The 24,424-nt window shown below is 41.4% G+C and overlaps 1 protein-coding gene across 2 annotated transcripts in view; it reads left to right on the top strand.

Moving 5' to 3' along the window:
- Positions 1-24,424, top strand: part of PEAK1 (pseudopodium enriched atypical kinase 1) — a 324,301-nt gene that overhangs the window by 289,578 nt on the left and 10,299 nt on the right. For both annotated transcript variants that reach the window (XM_018066252.1, XM_018066251.1), the window contains one exon: positions 6,922-7,667. In XM_018066252.1, coding sequence (XP_017921741.1) covers positions 6,922-7,667 — 746 coding nt within the window. The remainder of the gene's footprint in view (positions 1-6,921; positions 7,668-24,424) is intronic.

The raw sequence follows: 24,424 nt of genomic DNA, 5'->3' as shown, positions 1-24,424 counted from the left end.
TGCAGAGGACATCATGAGAAACTCTGGGCTGGAAGAAGCACAAGCTGGAATCAAGATTGCTGGGAAAAATATCAATAACCTCAGATATGCAGATGACACTACCCTTATGACAGAAAGCAAAGAGGAGCTAAAAAGCCTCTTGATGAAAGTGAAAGAGGAGAGTGAAAAAGTTGGCTTAAAGCTCAACATTCAGAAAACGAAGATCATGGCATCCGGTCCCATCACTTCATGGGAAATAGATGGCGAAACAGTGGAAACAGTGTCAGACTTTATTTTTCTGGGCTCCAAAATCACTGCAGATGGTGACTGCAGCCATGAAATTAAAAGACACTTACTCCTTGGAAGAAAAGTTATGACCAACCTAGAGAGCATATTCAAAAGCAGAGACATTACTTTGCCGACTAAGGTCCGTCTAGTCAAGGCTATGGTTTTTCCTGTGGTCATGTATGGATGTGAGAGTTGGACTGTGAAGAAGGCTGAGCACCAAAGAAATGATGCTTTTGAAGTGTGGTGTTGGAGAAGACTCTTGAGAGTCCCTTGGACTGCAAGGAGATCCAACCAGTCCATTCTGAAGGAGATCAGCCCTGGGATTTCTCTGGAGGGAATGATGCTGAAGCTGAAACTCCAGTACTTTGGTCACCTCATGAGAAGAGTTAACTCATTGGAAAAGACTCTGATGCTGGGAGGAATTGGGGGTGGGAGAAGAAGGGGACGACCGAGGATGAGATGGCTGGATGTCATCACTGACTCGATGGACATGAGTCTGAGTGAACTCCAGGATTTGGTGATGGACAGGGAGGCCTGGCGTGCTGCGATTCATGGGGTCGCAAAGAGTCGGACACGACTGAGCGACTGAACTGAACTGACTGATACAACCAGTGCTGCTGCTGCTGCAGCTAAGTCGCTTCAGTCGTGTCCAACTCTGTGAGACCCCATAGACAGTAGCCCACCAGGCTCCCCCGTCCCTGGGATTCTCCAGGCAAGAACACTGGAGTGGATTGCCATTTCCTTCTCCAATGCATGAAAGTGAAAAGTGAAAGTGAAGTCACTCAGTCATGTCCGACTCTTTGTGACCCCATGGACTGCAGCCTACCAGGCTCCTCCACCCATGGGATTTTCCAGGCAAGCATACTGGAGTGGGGTGCCATTACCTTCTCCATACAACCACTGCCAGTATCTAATTCCAAAACATTTTCATCACCCCAAACACAATTGTTGCTATTTAGTCACTAAGTGTTGCCTGACTCTTTTGCAACCCCGTGGACTGTACCCTGCCAGGTTCCTCTGTCCATTGGATTTCCCAGGCAAGAATGCTAGAGTGCATTACCCATACCCTTCTCCAGAGGATCTTCCCAACCCAGGGATTGAACCTGCCCCTCCTACTTTGGCAGGTGGATTCTTTACCATTGAGCCACCTGGGAAGCCTGCCCCAAACAGAAATCTATTAACAGTTGTTTCCATTCTCCCTTTCCCCTGGCTGTGGCAACCACTAATTTGCTTTCTATCTCTATGGATTTATGTGTTTCTAAATATTTCATATGATATATGGTCTTCTATTACTGGGTTCTCTCACTTAGCATAATGTTTCTAAGGTTCATACAGATTGTAGCACACATCAGGGCTTAATTTCTTTTATGGCTGAATAATATGAAGGGCAAGCTGGAATCAAGATTCCCGGGAAAAATATCAATAACCTCACATATGCAGATGATACCGCCCTTATGGCTGAAAGTGAAGAGGAACTGAAGAGCCTCCCGATAAAGTAAAAGAGGAGAGTGAAAAAGCTGGCTTAAACCTCAACATTCAAAAAATTAAGATCATGGCATCTGATCCCATCACTTCATGGCAAATAGCTTGGGAAACAATGGAAACAGTGAGAGACTATTCTGTTGGGCTCCAAAATCACTGCAGGTGGTGACTGCAGATATGAAATTAAAAGATGCTTGCTCCTTGGAAGAAAAACTATGACCAACACAGACAACATTTTAAAAAGCAGAGACATTACTTTGCCAACAAAGGTCCATCTAGTCAAAGCTATGGTTTTCCAGTATTTATGTATGGATGTGAGAGTTGGACTGTAAAGAAGGCTGAGTGCTGAAGAATTGATGCTTTTGAACTGTGGTGTTGGAGAAGACTCTTGAGAGTCCCTTGGACTGCAAGGAAATCAAACTAGTCAGTTCTTAAGGAAATCAGTCCTGGCTGTTCATTGGAAGGACTGATGCTGAACCTGAAACTCCAATACTTTGGCCACTTGATGCAAAGAACTGACTCACTGGAAAAGACCCTGATACTGGGAAAGATTGAAGGCAGGAGGAAAGGGGACGACAGAGGATGAGATGGTTGGATGGCATCACCGACTCAATAGACATGAGTTTGAGCAAGCTGTGGAAGTTGGTGATGGACAGGGAAGCTTGGCATGCTGTAGTCCATGGGGACACAAAGAGTCGGACACGACTGAGTGACTGAACTGAACTGAATATTATGTTGTGTGGCTATGCTACATTTGTTTATCTGTTCATTGGTTGATGCACATCTGAGTTGTTTCCACTTTGGGGCTTTTGTATGCAAATGTTGCCATGAACATTTGAATACAAGTTCTGTGTGGACATATGTTTTCATTTCTCTCAGATATATCCCTAGGATTAGAAATGCTGGATCATGTGTAACTGTTTTACTTTCTGAATAACTAACAAACCGTTTTCATGGTTGCACCATTTAGATTCCCGCTAGCAATGTATGAAGGTTTGAATTTCTCCATATCTTTACTGATACTTGTCCATCTATTTTATTAAAGCTAGCTTAGTGGGTATAAAGTTATGTCTTGTGGTTTTGGTTTGCATTTACCTAGTGAGAAATGCTGAGCATCTTTATACATGCCTTTTGGCTATTTGTATATCTTCTTTGGAGTAATGTCTATGCAGATGCTTTGCCTGCTTTTTTTAAAGAATATTTATTTAGTTGGCTGCTTTCAGTCTTAGTTGCATCATGTGGGATCGTCTGTTGCAATGCATGGGCTTAGTTGCTCCGTGGCATGTGGGATCTTGGTTCCCCAACCAGGGATTGAACTCACATCCCTTTCATTGCAAGGCAGATTCTCAACCACTGGCCCACCAGAGTCAAACTCCCACTTTGACTACTTTTAATGGATTCTCTATCTTTTCATTGTTAGAGTTATTGATAAATTCTGGATACAAGTCTCTTATTGGATATATGATTAGCTCGTGTTCTCTCCTATTCTAAGGGTTATGTTTTCACTTTTTTAAAATTGACCTTTGAAGTACAAAAGTTTTTCATTTTTATGAATTCCAATTTATTGATTTTTGGTTACTTGTGCTGTAGGTATTTTATTTAAGAAATAATTGCCTAGTCTAAAAACTTTACTCCTAGGTTTTCTTCTAGGAGTTTGATAGATTTAATTTTTAACATTTAGATCTTTCATATATTTTGAGTTAATTTTGTGTATACTATAATGTAAGGGTTCAACTTCATTCCTTTGCATGTGGATACCAAGTTGTCCCAGCACCATTTATTGAAAAGTCTCTCTTTCCCTATTGAATTGTCTTGGTATCCTTGTTGAAAATCAGTTAACTGTAAATGTAAGAGTTTATTTCTGGACTCTCAATTCTATTCCATCCACCTGTATTTCTATTCTTATGCTGGCCCCATAGTTTTTGGTTGTTGTAGTTGTGAAGTACATTTTGAAGTTGGGAAATGTAGGTTCTTTGTTCTGTTGTTCAAGATTTGAGTGGGGAGAGGGCCTCCTCTTATGTGATTCCATATGAATTTTAGGATTGTTCTGTCAATTTCTGCCAGAAAGCTAGCTGGGGTTTTGATGTGGATGACATTAAATTTTCAGAGGAAAACTTTGAGGAATATTTCCATCTTAACATATGTTCTGATCCATGGACATAAATTTCTTTTTATTTATTTAGATCATTTATGTCTTTCATCAAAGTTTTTAGTGCCCAAGTAATTTTAGTGTACAAGTCTTACACTTACTTTGCTAAATATTTTTCTAAATATTTTTTAATGATATTATAAATGCAGTTGTTTTCTTCATTTAACTTTGGGATTATTCATTGCTAGTGTATGGAAATACAGTTGAGTTTTTATATTGATCATAAGTCCTACAATCTTGCTGAACTGGTATATTAGTTCTCATTTTTCTGTGGACTCTTTAGGCTTTCCTGTGTACAAGATTATGTCATCTGTGAATAGAGATAGTTTTATTTCTTTTCCAATCTGGATTTTTTTTTTTTTTTCGTAATTTCCCTGTCTAGGTTCTCCAGTACAATGTAGAATAGAAGAAACAAGAATGGGGATCTTTGTTTTGTTTCTGATCTTAGTCGGGGAAAACCTAGGCTTTTACCATTAAGTACGATTTAGCTGTTGGTTTTTCATAGGCGCCTTGTATCAGAACGAGGATGAGCCCTTCTTTTTCCAGCCTTTTCAGTGTTTTTATCTTGATAAATATTGGATTTTATGAAATTCTTTTTCTTCTCCCATTGAGCTGACCATGTAAGGTTTTTTCCTCCTCTCTTTATTTTATTTACATTATATATGACATGGATTGGTTTTTAGATATTAAACCAACCTTGCATTTCTGGGATAAATCCAAATTTGTTGTGGTGTCTTATCCTTTTTATATGTTGCTTGATTGAGTTTGCTAGTATTTTGTGAGGATTTCTGCATCTAGTAATAAGGGATATTAGTGTATTCGTTTCGTTCTCTTATTTTGTTACATAGGTAATATTGGCCTATCATAGATTTCAAGTTGGTAAGTATTCCTTCCACTTCTATTTACTGGAAAAGTTAATGAAAGATTGGTTTTAATACTTCATTAAACATTTGGTAGAATTCATCAGTGAAGCTGATATGGTCCTAGACTTTTCTTTGTGGGAATTTCATAAATTTCTAATTCAATATCTTCACTTGATATAGGTACCTATACAGTTTTGCCTGTTTTTCTCTTTTAGCCCTAAATATTTATTCCTTTAGTCATTCAAGAAATATTTATTAAACATCTATTATAATTAGGCCCTGTTTCTTAACATAGAGGGTACAACAATGAGTAAAACAAATGTCCTGGCCCTCTTAGAGCTTTGCATTCTCATATTCCTTCTCTCTCTCTGTCTTATGCTGCCTATATATACATATTTTTTTATATGTAATGTAGCTCTATTCTTTGTAAAAGAATATTGCTACATGCCATTTGTGGGGAAAGAGGGTTCTTAGGTTTGCTTATATATTGTCATAGTTTATATAAACTCTTTAAGTGTTCTTGAAGTGGATTGCATGCATGGGAAATGGAGTATAGTGTTATTATAATCACAGTTTATATTGGTGCTTCCCCTTGGCATTGCTACAAGGACATGATATTTAATAAAAACAAACCACCATCCTTATTCATTATCATCCTCAAGACCTTCCAATGACTTCTGCTCAGTCTGATCAGTAGTAACAGCATAGTTTCCTAGGCCTGATGTAATAAAGTACCACAAACTGGGGGCTTAAAACAAGAGAAATTCATTCTCCTGTAGTTCTGGCAGCTTGGAGCTGAAATTAAGATGTTACCAAGGCCGTGTTCCCCCTGAGATTCTGGGTAGACTCCTCCCTTATTTCTTCTGAGCATCTGGTGGTGGCCATCAACCCTCAGCTTCCCTGGCTTGCAACTGCATTACTCCAAGCGATGCCTCTGTGACGGCATGGGGTTCTCCCTGTGTCTTCATGTGACATTTTCCCCGTCTTATAAGGACACCAGCCGTATTGGACTGAGGCCTACCTTAATGACTTCATTAAGAAGTCATTGGATGCTTGATTAGCTTAACTTGATTACCTCTACAAAGACTATTTTTGAATAAGGTCATATTTAGAAGTACCATAAGTATATTTTAGGGGAGAGGATGTAATTCCACCCATAATAGAACATTATGCTTTAACTCTGAAATATTGAGTGACTATTTCATTTTAATAACATTACTATTTTAATAACTTTTATTAAAATTTCATGGTATATTTCTAAGTCTTTCAAAAAAATAATGCCCCATCCTCATTATAAGGCCTGAAGGTATCACTGATTCATACGATACATGTTTTATCTTCTAAGCATAAATTCTGGAAAGGAAACAAAGGTGATTGGTTCTGTAACTGGAGCTTGTTGTCAGAGAAGTTCAAATGTAGCATCTCTCAAATCACAGTTTATATTCCCCCCCAAATAAAACAGAATCATGTAAGAGTTTGTGGGTGATGTTTGAAACAGCAGTTGCCTGCTCATACACATGATTTCCCTTACCACAATCTCAGAGATCTTTATACATAGACCAGTTTCAGTGGTGCCAGAAGCCATCTCTGTAGGGAAATGAAATAGCATGGTTTATGAAACTGTGTTTGTTTGTTTTGGATGGAGATACAATACAATATAACTTTGGAACAAAGTTAAAAGAATAGAATAGTATCGTCTGAGCACCAATCTAGCAGTCTCATTTGCTAATCCCACTTGTTTTTAGTAATGTTCCCAAGTATTGCTTTTTAACCTGCAAATGTTATCATCTCTCTTCTGTCACAGTACAGTTCTTTGAGTGTCTGTCACTCCTTAGTACTCTGGTGTGGTGAATACAGCACTCTTGGGGCCAGGAGTGGAGAATCTGGGTTCCTTCTTGAAAAAAAACCCATCGCCCTGTTCCTGTGGCAAGGGAATACTGAGACATTGTTCACATTTGTTGTTCCCATTAGGTCTTGAATTCTACCTTTAAATTTAGCTATTTGTTCTTTGTGTTTTTTTACCGTTTTTGAATTAAGGTGTTGACTTCTTAAATTCTTACTACTACATTTATTTCTGTTTAAGTTTCAATAATGTAACCAGAACAAAAATTTTATTTAATTATTCTTTTTTTCTTCTTTCTTTATTTTAAAACAATCCAGGACAATCTAGAGCAGCCATGATACCTCCCAAGCATCCACGGCAGCCTAAGGGAGCTTTGGATGATGCCATCACCTTTGGCGGGAAAACAGACCAAGACGCACCTAACGCTTTGCAACCAACACCACCTCCACTGCCAAAGAAAATGATCATAAGAGCCAATACGGAGCCACTCTCCAAAGACCTCCAAAAGTCCCTGGAAACTACCCTTTGTGTCATGGCTAATCCCACCTATGATATTGACCCCAGCTGGGATGCCAGCAGTGCTGGCTCCTCGGTCAGCTATGAACTCAAGGGACTGGATGCTGAGTCTTATGACTCCTTGGAGAGACCTTTGCACAAGGAGAGACGTGTGCCCTCAGCAGCAAACAGCATCTCCAGCCTAACCACTCTGAGTATTAAGGATAGGTTTTCCAACAGCACAGAGTCCCTGTCCAGCCGGCGGGGTCCCTCTGGTAGACAGGGCCGGAGTATCCAGAAGCCACAGAGACAAGCACTTTATCGAGGACTTGAGAATCGTGAAGAAGTGGTGGGTAAAATCCGAAGCCTTCATACAGATGCCTTGAAGAAACTGGCTGTTAAATGTGAAGACCTTTTCATGGCTGGGCAGAAAGACCAACTCCGTTTTGGGGTAGACAGCTGGTCAGACTTCAGGCTGACCAGTGACAAGCCATGCTGTGAAGCCGGTGATGCAGTTTACTATACAGCTTCATACGCAAAAGATCCACTTAATAACTATGCAGTCAAGGTAAGAAAATATTGTAAATCTGATTCTGATCCTCTCCAACACGCTATTATTGAGATGGGTGTGTGTTTTTTCCCCTTTTCTTCATTCAGCAAAAACTTATTAAGTATCTGCCTTACACCAGATGTTGTAATAGAAGAGGCCTTAACTTATTATCTAGAGGAGAAAACAGATTTATGGGGACAGACTTACAACACAGTATACTGAATGCTAAGGTAGAAGTTAACAGAATTCTGTGGGAGCTTAGAAGGACCTTAACCCAGACTCTTGATGCTAAAAAATTCTTCTTAAAGTAGATAATACTTGAGTGGGATTGTTTGCAAAGACTTCCTGTACAAATGAGGTCTACTATGTGCCTTTCACCCTCTATGTTTCTGTCTTTATTCCCTAGCAAATAAGAGACCCTTGTCTATCTCTGCTTTCTAACTCCTCTGCTTCTGAGAGAAATGTTTTTATAGAGGAAGGTAATCAATATTTGTTGATGTACAAGGAACTTTTTCGTGTTACATAATTTAATCTTCACATCAAGTTCATGGGGTTAAGATCTATGTATCCATTTGACAGGTGAGAATAAAGCTTAGGGTCACACAGCTAGCAATTAGTAAAGCTAGGATTTAAACGGGTCTCTCTGGCCCCATAGCCTACACTTTTCCTGTTTTGTCATATCAATTTCTTAAATGTGTATCACCCGTTCCAGACAGCTCGCTTATTTAAGAAGGCTAAAACTCTTAGCATCAAGAATTCTTGAGCAATTGCATTCACTGTAACAGTAAGCCATAGGCTTCATCAGTATAATAACTGAAGCATGGACTTTGAAATCCCAAAGATCTAGATCAAATCCTAACTCTTCCACTTAGCTCTGTCACAAATTACTCCTCTGAGTGTCAGTTTCCTCAGCTTTAGAAAGGAATAATCATCGTACCCATCTTATGGGGCCGTTTGGCTGCAAGAAAACAAAATACCTAGTGATTGGTATTCACTTCTTTCACTATCCCTTAGCTTCTTCCCTATATTGCTAGTGAAAGTGAAGTCGCTCAATCGTATTTGACTCTTTGTGACTCCATGTACTATAGCCTGTCAGGCTCCTCCATCCATGGGATTTTCCAGGCAAGAGTTGCTGGAGTGGATTGCCATTTCCTTCTCCAGGGTATCTTCCTGACCTAGGAATCGAACCCAGGTCTCCCGCATTGCAGGCAGACGCTTTACCGTGTGAGCCGCCAGGACAGCAACAATCTTTTGAGCCTCAATTTCCTCCTCTTTCAGATGTTTACAACAATGATGACCAATCTACTTTGTGGGATTGAGATTAGGATCAAGTGAGATAATGCACGTGAAAGAGTTTCTAAAAGCATAAATCTCCATGTAAATGTAACGTTGGTTCACCCTTTGCATAGTCCCTTTTTCCAGATTCTATTCACTGGTTCAAAACTAATTAACATACCTAAATGACTTGTACATGTTAATTTGGCTAGATAGACCAGATGGCATCTTAGTAAATTAATGGAGAAGGTAAACGATTGGCCTTACCCGTCTTTCAAGACAGAACATATATTTGGACCAGACCTTCAGCTGACTGCTCTCTGCATTTGCAGCACCTAAGCCACTTCACTCTCTGGTGGTACTCAGAGTGACCTTGTGCCCAGCCCACACTTCTTAAACTGAGGGATAAACTGCAGAGAGAGAATCTAAATTCAAGTTAATACATTACTGTTGAGTCCAAAAAGGCATGTTGAGATTCTGTGTAGTGTTCAAGAGCCGTTACACTAGTTGGAGTTATGGGACCTCATCTGTCTCGGGCCTGTATTACTACAGGCTCGCCAGTGCAGGATGAATGCCTATTGCAGAAAGGAACATTGAACTATCTGTTCTTTCAAAACAACTGAGAAGTAGGGCTTGACTAACTTTATGTATTATTGCTGTGCAATCTTGTCTCTTTCCCAAATCAATGGCCTGCTATTGATTTCTTTGCTTGTAATGATGCAAAAGCAATCTCCAAAGAACAGGTGGCAAGTGGTTATATACTGAGAGTCGTTGGCAGGTTTGGGAAAGGATGTTTTACACTAAATGGTGAATATAAATGTCTATTTGAAGACCCTCTAGGCATTTCTAGAAGTACCCAGTTGATAGTACAACCTTAAAGGAATAAGCTACTAGGATACTGTGAGCCCTACCTTTGCAGAAATAAACAAAAAAGATTAGCGGTTGGCTCATCAACTTTTTACTGTTTGTCTTCTTAAAATTATCCCTTTCCATACTAATGAAATTAGAGTGACCTGGCAGGTATAACTCTCTCTCTCTTTTTTAATTGATGTATAGTTGATTTACAATGTGTTAATTCCTGCTATACAGCAAGATGACTCAGTTATACATATGTATACATTTTTTAATATTGTTTTCTGCTGTGGTTTATCCCAGGATGTTGACTATAGTTCCCTGTGCTATATAGTAGGACCTTGTTGTCCATCCATTCCATATGTAATACTTTGCATCTACCAACCCCAAACTCCCAGTCTGTCCCTCCCCCACTCCACCCCTATACACCACCCCCCCACAACTGCAAGTCTGTTCTCTATGTCTGTTAAAGAGACTAAAAGGTCTTTTTAAATGTTACAAAAGGAAGTTGGTGCTGGAATTTAATAATTTGAAAGTCAAAGGATACTGCCTCTTAAATACCACTGCTCCTTAAATACCGAATCCACTGTGGTGACAGAGTATTAAGATCTTAACTTTGGGTGTTGTCTTAGTTTGCTCAGGCTGCCATAACAAAATATTAAGCATGGATGACTTAACCAACATAAATTTATTTTCTCACAGTTGTAAATGCCGGAAAGTCCAAGATCAGGATTCCAACTGATTTAGTTTCTAGTGAGGGCTCTCTTTCTGCCTTGCAGATGGCTGCCTTCTTTCCAACTCCTCACATGGCTCAGGGGATTGGAGCTCTTTAGTGTCCCTTCTTGTGTGTGCTAAGTCGCTTCAGTCGTGTCCAACTCTGACCCTGTGGACTGTAGCCCACCAGGCTCCTTTGTCCATGGGACTCTCCTGCTGTGTCCTCCTACAAGGGATCTTCCTGACCAGGGATCGAACCCACATCTCTTATGTCTCCTGCATTGGTAGACAGGTTCTTTACCACTAGGGCCACCCGTGTCTCTTCTTATAAGGACACTAATCCATATCAAGGCCCCACCCTTTTACTCTCAGTTAACCCTAATTACCTCTTTACAGGTCCTATCTCCAAATACAGTTAACACTGGAGGTTAACACATCAACATATGAATTTGAAGGTTCTTGATTCAGTCTATAGCATTCTGCCTCTGACCCCCCAAAAAATTCATGTTCTTATCACATGCAAAATATGTTCAATCCATCCTAACAGCCCCGTAGGTAACTCATTCTAGCATCAACTCTAAAGTCCAAAGTCTCATCTAAATATCATAGAAATCAGATACGTGTAAAACTCAAGGTCTGATAAATCCTGAGGCAAATTGCCTCCCCAACTATAAACCTATGAAACTAGTCAAGTTATATGCTCCCAGAATACAGTGGTGGGCAAGCATGGGATAGACTGTCCCATTCTAAAAGGGAAAAATCAGAAGGAAGGAGGGGATGATGGGTTCCAGCAAGTCTAAAATCTTGCAAGACAAAGTCCATTAGATATTAAGGCTCCAGAACAATCCTCTTGGACTCAGTACTCTGTCTTTCAGGCCCACTGAGGTGACAGAATCACCCGTGTCTCTGCTGGGGACCCTGATCCTTTGGGTCTTTGTAAGGACCCACCCACATGACTGCCAGGGCAGCCTACCCCTGAGGCACTGGGCAAGTTCGTCCTGGCCTTCCCAATCTGGAGAGGCAGCCCGGCCCTTCAAAACCAAGCAGGAACCAGCCTTGCTTCTGGGCCTGCGGTGGGAGTAGCAGCCCTGTGGTGATCCCTGCAACACCTTTTCAGGGTCATTCTTCCGTCTCCTTAAAGAACAGTGCATGCTCACAGCTGAGTAGCTCTATGATCCATTCCTGGAGAATCCATTAGCTTTCCTTCATTCCACCCAGCTTTCTCTGTCCCTTTAGTTCAAACTGACAGTACTTTGCTGGTGTAACCCCATCTCTATTTCTGGCTTCTGCTGAGATGGCTGCTTAAGTCCACGAGTCACAGTCTGTCTCCTTATCACATGGCTGTTCTGCGACACCCTTAATATTCTCTTTAGAACAAGTTTTCTCATTCTTTGTGGTGTGGGTAGGCTGTGAGTTTTCTAAATCTTCAAGTTCTGGTTCCTTGTTGCCTAACAGTTCCTTCCTCAACTCTTTGTCCCTCTGCGCTTCACTGTAAGCAGTCAAAAGACAGCAAGTTGTTCCTTTAATACTTTGTCTCTCAGCTAAATACTCAGTTTCATTGCTCGCAAGTTCTGCCTTAACAAAATGCTGGAACAGAGTTTAGCCAAGTTCTTTGCCATTTTTTTAAGAAATCTCACCTTTTTTCCTAGTTTCTAATAAATGTTCCTCATTTCTGAGACCTCACCAGAATCGCCCTTAATGTCCATATTTCTAGCAACAGTCTATTCATACATTTCTAGGCTTTTTCTATCATGGCTTTTAAAACTCTTTCAGCTTCTACCCAATTCCAAAGCCACTTCTTTCTGCGTTTTGGGGTACTGCTTACAGCAGTACCCTACTTCTCAGCAACAAAATCTTAGTCTGCTCGGGCCGCCATAATAAAATACCATAGACTGGATGTATTTTCTCCTAGTTTGGGAGATTGGAAAGGAAGACTCTCTTCCTGGCGTGTTGCTGGGTCCTTCTGTCTGCACTTGGGAGGGTGGGGGAGAGAGTGTCACATTGGCTGTTGGGGCTTTACCATGTGAGTCTTAAGAAGACACAGTTCAGTTCATAGCTTTATTCTGTTTTTCATTCAGTGTGACTATCTTTATGATTTTCCTTGGTCTTAAACTAAAAGACATCACAACATCGAATAAAGGAAAACAGTCAGCTAACGTGAGTCCAGATTCTCTATCCGTCATTGTGTATACCCAAGCAAGTCATATAACCTTTCTTGATTTTCACTGCCCTGCCTACCTCATGAGATTGTTATAGGTATATATGTTTATGTAATGACACTGTTTTTGTAAATTATGACGTTATATAAAATATAATATAATAATGCGTTAGTGTTGTTAACAATAATGGAAAATTATTTCTCAACATTCTTTTGGTCATTCACTATTATTCTTCATTAATATTAGGCACTACTACTACTACTAAGTCGCTTCAGTCGTGTCCGACTCTGTGTGACCCCATAGATGGCAGCCCACCAGGCACCGCCCACCCTGGGATTCTCCAGGCAAGAACACTGGAGTGGGTTGCCATTTCCTTCTCCAATGCATGAAAGTGAAAAGTCAAAGTGAAGTTGCTCAGTCATCTCCGACTCTTAGCGATCCCATGGACTATAGCCCACCAGACTCCTCCATCCATGGGATTTTCCAGGCAAGAGTACTGGAGTGGGGTGCCATTGCCTTCTCCTAGCCTGAGCATATTTTAATAGGCTCTGCACTTAGATATTTTCTTTCTCATTCCTTCAAAGTCATAAACATCTTTCCTTAAAATTATGAGAGAAAGCTACTAAGTGTAACAATCCTTCAGAATTTTAGTACTGCCAAAAATTGGAAACAAACCAAGTGCCTGATATTAAGGAAACAATGTAACAAATTATGGTATATTAGCCCAATGGAATGTTTTCAGCTATTAAAAATGTTGTTATAAAGATTATTTAAAATCATGGAAAACAGTTTTTTACATTGATTAAGTGTCACATTAAAATAGCAGAATACCAAATACTGTAACCATAACTTAAAAAAAGAATTGACCTACAAAATGGTAATATACAAATGATTTCTCTGTTAGAGTAGTAATGAGTATGGACAGTTTTCATTTTGTTTAAAAAATGATGTCATAATGTCTTTTCAGTGAAAAAACTAAGGAATTGAAGACTATGGATTATTTGATAGTGAGCTTCTTGAAGTCACAGGTGTCCTTACTTATTATCTCTGTAGTCCCATCCTCTGAACACAAATTATAACTAACTCCTGCTTCCTGCTACCCAACTTCGCACTCATTAGTTCCTCTCTGCTCTTCTGGGAAGAGCATTGTCTGTACAGGCAACCTATTTCAGAATCACCTGTGGGATCCTCAGTAAAAATGTGCTTACTTTGATCCCATCTCACACCTACAGAATCAGCATTTCTGGAAGTGAGGCCTGGGCAGCTACACTGTTAGCAAGCACCTTCAGGTGGTCCCTCCACAAAATTTCAGGACTGTTGTTACAGCGTTTAAGAATTTAGATTGTTGTCAGAAAGACTTGTGTTTAAATTTGTACTTTGGCTATTTTATGAGCTGTGTTACCTTGGCCCAGTTACTTGCCTTTTCTAAGCCCATTGTCTTTACATGTAAAATGGAGAAAATACTGCATTCTCCCTAAAGCCGTTGTGAAAAATCACAAGAGTCAGTTGTACCTGGAGATGTATATAGTACTCAGAGCATCATTTGACACAAAGTAAGCTTTCCGTAAATGGTAGCTACTCATTCTACCACTCCCTTCTCATGTACCTAGAAAACTCCCCATTCAATCATGTCCTGCTCTTTGCCGCCCCACTGACTGTAACTCACCAGGCTCCTCTGTCCATGGAATTCTCCAGGCAAGAATACTGGAGTGGGTAGCCATTCCTTTCCCCAGGGGATCTTCCCGACCCAGGGATCGAACCTGCATCTCCTACATTGCAGACAGACTCTTTACCATCTGAGCCACTGGGGAAGCCCAGAAAACTCCTATGTTTTCTTAAAGAACCCAGCTCTGTGAATTTTTTTCTCTGATCTTCTGAGAATATGTTGATGGCTTCTCTCTGCATAGCCACTCTATACACAGTGGATTTCTCTACCACTGTTCTATCATGCTACAGTTCTACAGTACTGTGCTGTGCTGTGCTAAGTCACTTCAGGCATGTCTCTTTGCAACCCTATGGTTTCTCTGTCCATGGGATTCTCCAGGCAAGAATACTGGAGTGGGTTGCTATGCCCTCCTCCAGGGGATCTTCCCTACCCAGGGATTGAACCTGCATCTCTTATGTTGCCTGCATTTGCAGGCAGGTTCTTTGCCACTCGTGCCACCTGAGAAGCCCATTCGATACTACCGTTACCCAAGTAAAGTAACATGCCTCCCCTCCCTACTGGTATACTTGAGCTTCCTTGCGGCAGGGAACATGGCTTGCGAATCCACATATCTTTATTATATTATTAATCTAATATCCTTAGCATTAGACAGCATTATATACTAATATAATGTTGCATACATAGTGGGCATTCAATAAATATTTCTTGACCTTTCGGCAAACATTGACTGTATAAAACATTGTAATATCTGCATGCGTTTACAGAAATACATATGAATAAGGCAAAAGCCTTGCCCTCAAAGAGCATGTATTCCAGTGGGAAAGACAAAGGCATAAGTAACTTTTAAATAAGACATTATAGTAAAGGTTAAGAGTGGTGTGAAGATGTAAAGATAAAGATTAATAAATGAAAGAAGTCATTTTGACATTGTTAAATCTCAGGGCCAATAAAAAAAGGGCCTCTAGGGTCTACTTCACATTATTCTTAGGGTTAAATACAGTATATGGAGAGAATAGTGGAAAATGGAACTGGGAAGATTTGGTACCAAATTTAGAGGCTTAGATTGATGAGCTTAAGACGTTAGCCTTTATTTTGTGTTTTGTGGGAAACCATTAAGGATTTTTAAACAGAGCGATAACATAAGATTAATGATTTTAGAGATGAATGGTTTTAAAAATAAACTGTGGTGGAAAAGTTCAGAAGCATTGGAAGCAGGGGAGCCAGTCATTATGCTACTGCAACAGTCCAGGCAAGTGATGATGAGACCTTGCAATAAGGCCATCCAAAAAAGGGACAGGTGGTGAAGGAGCCGAGGCAGGCAGTTGGCCATCTCTGGTGAGTGCCTGGTAGGATGGTGTAGGATGTCTGGTGTAGGATGAGGGCACTGATGCTAAGATTTCACGAAGGAGCAACCCCAGGAGGATGCTGATGCCGTTAACTGAAATATGAATCAGAAAAGCCAGAAAGATGAGCTCTCTGTGTAGTATGCCCCTGGGACAGCCAGGTCAAGAGAAAACGTGTAGCCAGATAAAAATGTGAGTTTGGTACTCAGAAGAGAGGTCAAGGTTACCTAGTGCTCTCATCAGCTTGATTTAGTTCAAACCGTGAAAGTATGATATTGTAGTGGTAGAGTCTGCATATTGGGAAAAGGCCCACACAGCTAAGTGACCTAGAGCAGGAGAATTTGAAAGGGATATAGCAAAGGACAAGAACCCACAGATCAGAGTTGAAGATTCAGGAAAGTCTGAGCAATATAAGGAGAAGGCAGGAGCTGAATCTTTGGTAAACCTCAAAAGAAAGAAGAAAAATACAGTCTTGGTAGCAGTGGAAGTGGATATCAAATGCAGTGAGTTAGGGAAGGGTGGAACAGGGAGGCTCAGGAGACAGTGAGCACAGTGCATTTTTAAGAGCTTTTGTGAAGAAAACACCACATTGATTCCTAGACAGTATTTAACCTTCAGCTCCTGTTTGTGTCATTCATGTCTCCTTTTATCCCCTCATCACCATTTGGTGAGCCACCATGCAGTAGATTGGACCGTCTGTCTCTGTGGCTGCATGTTGGCTGGCCTCCAGCCCTTAACTTCCCTGTTCTAAATAAAATCCACTTTACTTTTGCCACCTCTCAAAGAATCTGGGTAGCCACTGAACAAACACGTAATCTTCAAAGTACACTCATCGACTTTCAAAGGGCAGGCCTTCGTCATTCCAAACAGGAGGAACCTGAGAACAGAGAGGAACAACTACTTTTATATATTGTCATCAACTTTCATGGCAGGCTGCCTCTTCATTCCTGCATGGAACTTGTCCTATTAGATCATACCTGAGTCAGTGGATTGGCCCTGCTGTTCCTCCGTGTTATCCTTGAGTGGACAAATGACAGCTTTTTGCCTAGAAGCAGGGTGGACAGTTGGTAAAATTATGGCTCAGTGTCCATGGGACATTCTTTTTTCACTGTTGTTATGAGATCATTTTATAACAAATGCTGCTATGTGAGACCACATGAGAAATGGATGAAATTACTTTGAGGAAGGCAATGAAAATCTTTTGTAAGCAAAAGTATACATTTCGGACTTATTTTTCCAGCACTTCCAACTCTGTAGTAGTAGGTATCTTCTTTTTTTAAAGTAGTCCTGGTCTTTGTTCTCACAGAGAGAGCACAGAAAGCTCAGTGAAAGTGTTCACTTCCCTATTACAGCAGTGGAGCAGCTTCTTTTCTTCCAGCTATGCCAAGAATCTTGTTAAAAGCTTGTAATAAAGTAGAAGTGAACTGTGGAGACCAACATCTTTTATTGCATTTTGACTCTGGAGTCTCCATTGATCTCATTGGGGTGGTTGCTGAGAAAGCAAGACAGTAAATGAAAAAGCATTAATAGGAATAACGGGGATTGGTAGGAATTTACAACTAGTTCAGACTATAGGATCAGGCAGTTAATTGCTGGCTTAGTGACAAGGAACCAACTATAGAGAGGAAACCATTTTCATTTTCATAAGTGTTAATGTTAGTCACTCAGTCGTGCCTGATTCTTCACGACCCCATGGACTACAGCCCACCAGGCTCCTCTGTCCATGAGATTTTCTAGGCAAGCATACTTGAGTGGGTTGCCATTTCCTCCTCCAAGGTATCTTCCCACCCCAGGGACTGAACCCGGGTCTCCTGCACTGCAGGCAGATTCTTTACTGAGTGAGCTACAAGGGAAGCCCAATTTTTATTTTCATAAAATAAGCCCATTATTTCATTTTCATAATGCAACACAAATGTGCCCAACGTTGGACCTTCCCAGAAAACGACTGATCAGCAGCCAGCTCTACAGACTCGTAGCCACCCTAGGTCAGTGTCCACTATATTTCACTGCTGAATGCATACAGAAGTGCCTTAAAGTCTCTACTGGAAATTGGTTTCAAAAGGAAAGATTTGGGGGTACTCATATAAACCAAGAATCAAAATGAACTGTCCAGTGGGAAAAGAGCCACAGCTTTAATTAATGAAGTGAGAGGACACAGCTGAGAATTATAAATTGGGATTCAAACTAATAGAATTCCTAATCTGGGTCCTCAGCAGGTTGTTCAACTGGTTTGTGCCTCAGTTTCTCCAGTGTGATCATCCTGGATGTCACCTGGTCAGCCTAAATTACTGGGCTCAGGAACACACATTAATTTGTTTTGCTCCATATGCTGAGTGGGAGCATAAAAAGAATTCAGTGAGTACAAATCACAAGTAAAATAGTGAAATACTATACAGTTGCCTTTTTGAATTTCTTTTCTAGACTCCAAAATATTGGGGGGGCGGGGTGGGCATGTGAACATTTTTACAGCAAGTCAAGCTGTAAAATATCTGGCCTACCTGACAGGTCTCATAGCAGATTTCTACAGCATGGAGTTCTGATTCCTGGGGGCCCAGACAGTATTTATATAGTAAACACAATCCATTTTGAATATGATTATAACAGCATTGAGCATGTATGGTCTTAGCTCTGTAGCAGCAAGTAAGGCCATACTCCTTCTGGACAGATCAAAGAACTGAGATCTATCAGTGATCAGTCTGTATTCTCAGAGTGAGGTCATACCAAATAATGAATATCAATTTAGAATTTGCAGCTTTTCATTCTTCGCCCTTTCCCATATGCCGTTGTGCTTTGGGGTAATGTGACAGAATAGCACAGATGGTATAGTGTGTGTGCAGTCGTCAGCATGTATCATTTTTGTCCCTCTGCCATTCATTCCCCACAACATCGTCTCACTTAAGGTTCACTGAGGTCCTGTAAAGTGCGCAGAGCAAGCTGGAAATGGGAATCCCTGCTGATAAAGTGGAAGTCGGCTGAAGGCACACTAGGCCAACTGGGCCCATAATTGAAAAATAAAAGCTAATGTAGAATATTTTTGAAGAGTCTTGTATTTTATACATATTGCTTCCTTTGGAGAAAAGAGAAAATTGAATGGAATGACAAAGAGCAGTGTTGTTTTGTGTGGGTTTGTACAGCACAAAACCCCTGAGCCTCCAGGGCAGCCTGGACTCAGCAGACAGCCCCCATTGTTCAGATATGACTCATTTGTGTAGTCAGGTCATGAGCATTTATTACCCAGATTTGTCTGCCCTTGCCCCCTCCCCATCAGCTTGCCAGCTTCCATCTGTTTCATAAGAGCTAATCATATATTCTAGCTGTTCTGAGTAAATAAGCCTTATGGCTACACCAGGTCAGATGTCACCGTTCTCAGTGTTTGTGTAGCCGCACTGAGCGTGCACTAGGTGCCTGGCTCTGTGCTGGGCCCTAAAGATAAAAATATCTGCTCTTAAGACAGACAAAAAATGTGGCAGCTGTAATAATAGAGACATGTACATGAGGTGTAGCTAAGCACAGAAAGGAGATTCAGGCATTTAGCACTTTCTGTCTTTGACACACATGACACATGTGAGGACTTTAAAGAAAGAAATAGGTGGACATCCCTCAGGCAGATGAGGGGAGAAGAGGCGCCTCAATCGGAGAGAGCCCTGGAGGGTAGGACTAGGGTGCTGGCTGCAGGGAGTTCAAAAGTAGGAGACGGGGGAGAAATAAGCCTCGTAAGGGAAGCCAGGCCAGGACTTTATCCTCTGGAGATAATGGGGAACCCTTAGGAAGTTTATTTGATTTTTTTTGAATGATGGCTCTTGTGACTACGTAAAAGGTATATTTGAGGGAAATCACATGGGAGTCGGGGAGACCAGTTGGAAATCTTTGGTAGCAGACCAGCAAGTGATAATGGTATCCATCGAGATGGAGAAAAGAGGAGAATTTGAAAGCATATGGGAACAAAATCAGTCAAAGCTGGTGATTAATGAGATGCAGGAAATGAGGATGGAGGAGAAACCCAGAGTGAGCTTGATAACTCATCTAGATGCTGGGGCAGAGAACAGGGCCATTCACCAAAAGTGGGCATACTAGAACAGGAAATTCAGTGGGGAAAAGTTCGGGTTTGGTTATGTTGACTTTAAGGCATCTATCTATACGATGGGACATATATGGAGAGAAATCAAGTAGGCCTTTGTATAGATAAGTCCGAAGCTCAAAGATAAGTTTGGATCGCAAATGTAGATGTGGAAATCAGCAGTATGTCACGATGGTTGAAGCCATGAGCTTCCTGAAGGGAGAGTGTCAATGAGAAAAGAGAGCAGACCCCTCAAACACCAGCATTTCAGGGAGCCTTTGGGAGGAAGGGTCGAGTAAGTGAGAACTGATAATACCACTCCCCATTCAACAACTGATTTATTCCACAGCCATCCAGTTTTGCCAAATGTCCACCATCCCCCCTCCCCATCTTCCTACTTCATTGCCTTAAACTGAGTCAGTACTGAAAGGGTGGAAAGTGTACACCTTCATTACAGGTCCCGGGCATCGTGGGCATTCTGACAGTGTCAGTAGCATTAGACACATAACCTTGTCTTCTCTGTCCCAGCTGCTTTCAGTGAGGCTTTACAGTCAAAGCCCCACACAGTCTACTTTTTTAAAGTTAGCCATCTAGCTAGATTAAGATTATTATAGCAAACATAAATGCTCTATAAAGGCAAGTTTGCCTCAACGGTATGCAGAGTAGTTGCCAGGAGCAACACAGAAAATGAGCTCCTGCGTTGAAATGAATGTTTGGAATTAAACTTCCCAGGTTGTGTGTGGGGAATCCATTGTCAGCCCTGTTTCCCCACTAAGATCAGGCTTGTGTGAGGGTTATGGGCTTTGACTCAGGTCTCAGAAAGTCTCAGAAGAGATTAACTTGGCTCTGATTCTGGAAGCATTTTTTCCACTGTATCTTGGGGCTCTGGCCTGGTGCTTCAGGATGCCGTGTTCTCCAGACAGGAAGTCCTTGAGGAGCCGTCATGTACTTTTTTGAATGCTCAATTGATGAGAGTCAGTCTTTCTCCTCTCCTTCTCTGTTCTCACTCGTCTTGATTAACTCAGACAAGCACGTAGTTTCCCCCAAGCCTCTTTTTCTGTGACAGTGTATTGTCCACGTTGGTGAGTGTGGAACTATCAGCTGACTGGCTCTCCTTTTTGATGTTCTTCTGGCTTTCTTTGGGAGAAGTAGCTTGTGAGAGGGCAAGCAGGCAAAGGTCAGTGTGCCCAGGATGGGCGTCCCCTCCTCCTTGTGCTCCCCATGCGAAGCCTTCCCTCTGCATGAATGAGGCATTGCCACTTCCGTGGAACCAAGAACGTGTCCGTAAGGAGACCGGTAGCGTGTTCGGAGGTTCGGCCTTCTCCAGCCTGGTTTTTGTTCTCTTGCTGCGGTTTCCATGCAGGTGACTCGTGGATCTTGATGTCACAGCTCCCTCTAGTGTCACCGTGGCTCGGGCTCTCCAAGGGCCTTTCTTCCCATTCAGAAAATGTACACGATACAGTCTGCCAAAATCGGCAGCATTTTAAATAGGTTTTCCCGTACGTAGTGAAAACAAATATGAGATGATTTCTCTCCCATTGCAAAAGGGAGTCTTACATGGAGATATGGGACCATTCCAGCTCCAGTTTAGTTCCTATTTCAGAATTTTGTGGAGCCAAGGAGTCCTGTGGAAATCATTCTTCTTGGGGAGTGGAAGCTTAGATTTCAGTTGAAGCCAGCTGCCCTCTGTAAGGAAGGAATGTGAGTTTCTTTCAAGAAAGGTAAATGAAAATGGGAGGCCAAGAAGTTACTTTGATCTCTGCAGCAGAGAAAATACTGAGTGAGAGAAGAAGGGAAAAACAACAAGCAGCAGGAAGACCCCTCTCCATTTGTTCTGGAAAGAGTGGCTTGTTTTCTGAAATGACTTTTGAACTAGAAATTCATCTCTGAAGCCAAGTCATTTTGAGGTTTTTTTTAAACCAAAGGAGTCAAGTTATTAATATTTGAAAAATGGCTACTTCGTGGTAAATAGAATAATATAACACTCCTACCTAAATTAACATCATCGCAGCCTCCATAATAAAGATTTATGAGATACTCATCATATGAAAAACCCTGTTATGGACATCTCCATAGGTCTGTGTTTTGGTTGTAACTGTTTTCTTAGTTATGAGCTAATTAAAAGCACTAGTATTTTGTTTTCTTCTTTCATACTCCAGTCTTCTCCCTTTTTCCTTTGCCCTTACAACTAGAGTGACCAGTTATTCTTCAGTCTGTCTCCATATTATAAGGTGAAGAGATAAGGAAGTGCCAGCTCTTCAGCGTGGCTCTCTAAGCAGACTGTTTTCCTTCAGAGCATCCCAACTGACTGAACAATTTATCATTTCTTCTTCATAAATCACTTTGAACCTTTATCTCAAGTTGATCTGTGAAGCCAAACATAAATTCTTGTTGTAGTATCCATGTTCTTATCTACTCACAAAACTCTGAGATAGCTTCTAAAATTTTGTGTGGGGGTGTGTGTGGAGTGTGTATAGATACAGTTAGAATAGAAGTAGCAATTAGAATATCTTCTCTGCTTTTAGTGGCAAGCCACGAGGTGGCAAATTTTTTTCTGTGCACTTGGCACAGTGAAAAGTACAGTTTGGCTAAACAGTTCTCTTCCTTAGTCTTAGACTGGCCCATCTTAAATCAGAATATAGTGCTGATCTAGACTTGTTGATCGGGGCTGACCTGGCATGGAGGTGGGAAACCTTAATGGTCCCTGTTTAGCCACCCTCTGCCAAACCTGTCATCAGAGAGCCTCACTGCTGGAGCATGTAGCTCTCAGACCCCAAAGAAAGATGAAATTTTCTGACTTGCTCTCTGAAAAAATGGGCTGCTGCTGCTGCTACTAAGTTGCTTCAGTGATGTCCTATTCTGTGCGACCCCATAGATGGCAGCCCACCAGGCTCCCCCATCCCTGGGATTCTCCAGGCAAGAACCCTGGAGTGGGTTGCCATTTCCTTCTCCAGTGCATGAAAGTGAAAAGTGAAAGTGAAGTCGTTCAGTTGTATCCGACTCTTCGCGACCCCATGGACTGCAGCCTACCAGGCTCCCCTGTGCATGGGATTTCCCAAGCAAGAGTACTGGAGTCGGGTGCCATTGCCTTCTCCAGAAAAACTGTGAGGATTCTATGTATCAGTTTTTAACATTTACAAGTTGTCATTGTTTTAGTCATTATGAATGTTACATTTATACAGCTTAGTAGTTTACAGGGGTTTCCCCGATGACTCAGACAGTAAAGAATCCGCCTGCAATGAGGGAGACCTGGGTTTGATTCCTGGATCAGGAAGATCCCCTGGAGGAGGGCAAGGCAACGCACTCCAGTATTCTTGCCTGGAGAACCCCATGGACAGAGGAGCCTGGCAGACTACAGTCCATGGGGTCTCAAAGACTCAGACACGACTGAGCGACCAAGCACAGCACAGCACAGCAGCAGTAGTTTACAATTATGCTCTACCTACTTGATCTCATTGGATTCTCACAACTGCCCTGTGAATAGGTCTCAGTATTCTTCATATTGTCTCCTTTACTTAGAAAGACTGGGACCCATAGAAACTAAGAGAAATGACCAAGGTTACACAGCTGGTAGCAGGCCAAATGCTAGGCCTTTCAAGTCCTTGGCAAGTTTCCCTTCTATAGGGTGACAGAGTTTAACTACAGTCTCATTCAGCCAAACTCAGTGGTATTTGACTGGCTTTTCAAAGGCTAAGGAGTTGGGACCTTTGAACTTCCATTCTAGCGGGCAGTGTGATATTGAGCAAATTATTCAAACTGGAATGTGTCATGTCCTAGATCTAACTCCCATACAACTAAATGATGACTAGTATAAGGTTTTTAAATACCTAGTGGCATATAAATATGAAATATTGCCAACAGTACAGTATAGAAAGAATTCATGTTGTGATTGATGAGCATCAGGATTATATATTATACTGCATGTGCTGAGACTTAGAAAGCTTTCCAAAGATAATGCTTTGTGAAAGATATATGTTTGAAGTTGAACTCAGCCTGGGGATATCTCTATTTCAAGACCAGAAGTTTGCATAAAGAAGAAATGCCAAAAACTGATGAAGTTTGTGGTAGAAGACAAAGAACCTTTTTTTCACATCTCTCTCATGTGTGCATGTACGTCTGCTTGTGTGTGTGTGTGTGTGTGTGTGTGTGTGTCATTGACCACTGTAATAAATATGTATAAATACAATGAAAGAGAGAGGGATATTCCTCTCCTTCAGACTCCTTTGCCACAGCTCCTTTTTTAAAAGCGTCTATTTTGATGGAAATCAGAGCCTGCTGCTTCCCAGAACCGAGCATCCATCAGCATCCTCCTAAGGAAATGTACATTTTTCTTTGTAGATAGAGAAGGCCAGAAAAGCTTTTCCGAATTTGCTCTTCTGTGTCACCACAATAAACGAGCAAATTGTAGCCGCTGCAGAGCACCTGTTGCTGGGAGGCTTTGGTGTCTGTCAGGTGCAGCAGCATGCTCCCGCCAAGGAGGAAAAGTGGCAAGTTTGTTCTTGGTTCCCAGGGTCCTGGAGGAGCTGTCCGGACCAGGCTGTTACAATCTATGAATAGCGTTGGAGACTCAGCCTCCCGTTGTCAGCTTCTCATATCGTATCATGAGGATAATCCTTTTAGGGGTGATTTTTATTTATTTATTGCTTTTCTAACCCTTTAAGACTAGAAATACAATAGTTGTTTGAGGATGTAGAACTCTTGGCTAATGT

Source organism: Capra hircus, chromosome 21 (genome assembly GCF_001704415.2).
Source record: "Capra hircus breed San Clemente chromosome 21, ASM170441v1, whole genome shotgun sequence".
In the NCBI taxonomy this organism is placed as follows: Eukaryota; Metazoa; Chordata; class Mammalia; order Artiodactyla; family Bovidae; genus Capra; species Capra hircus.
The sequence above is the reverse complement of the archived record's forward strand: the minus strand, read 5'-3'. Positions and strand labels throughout refer to the sequence as shown.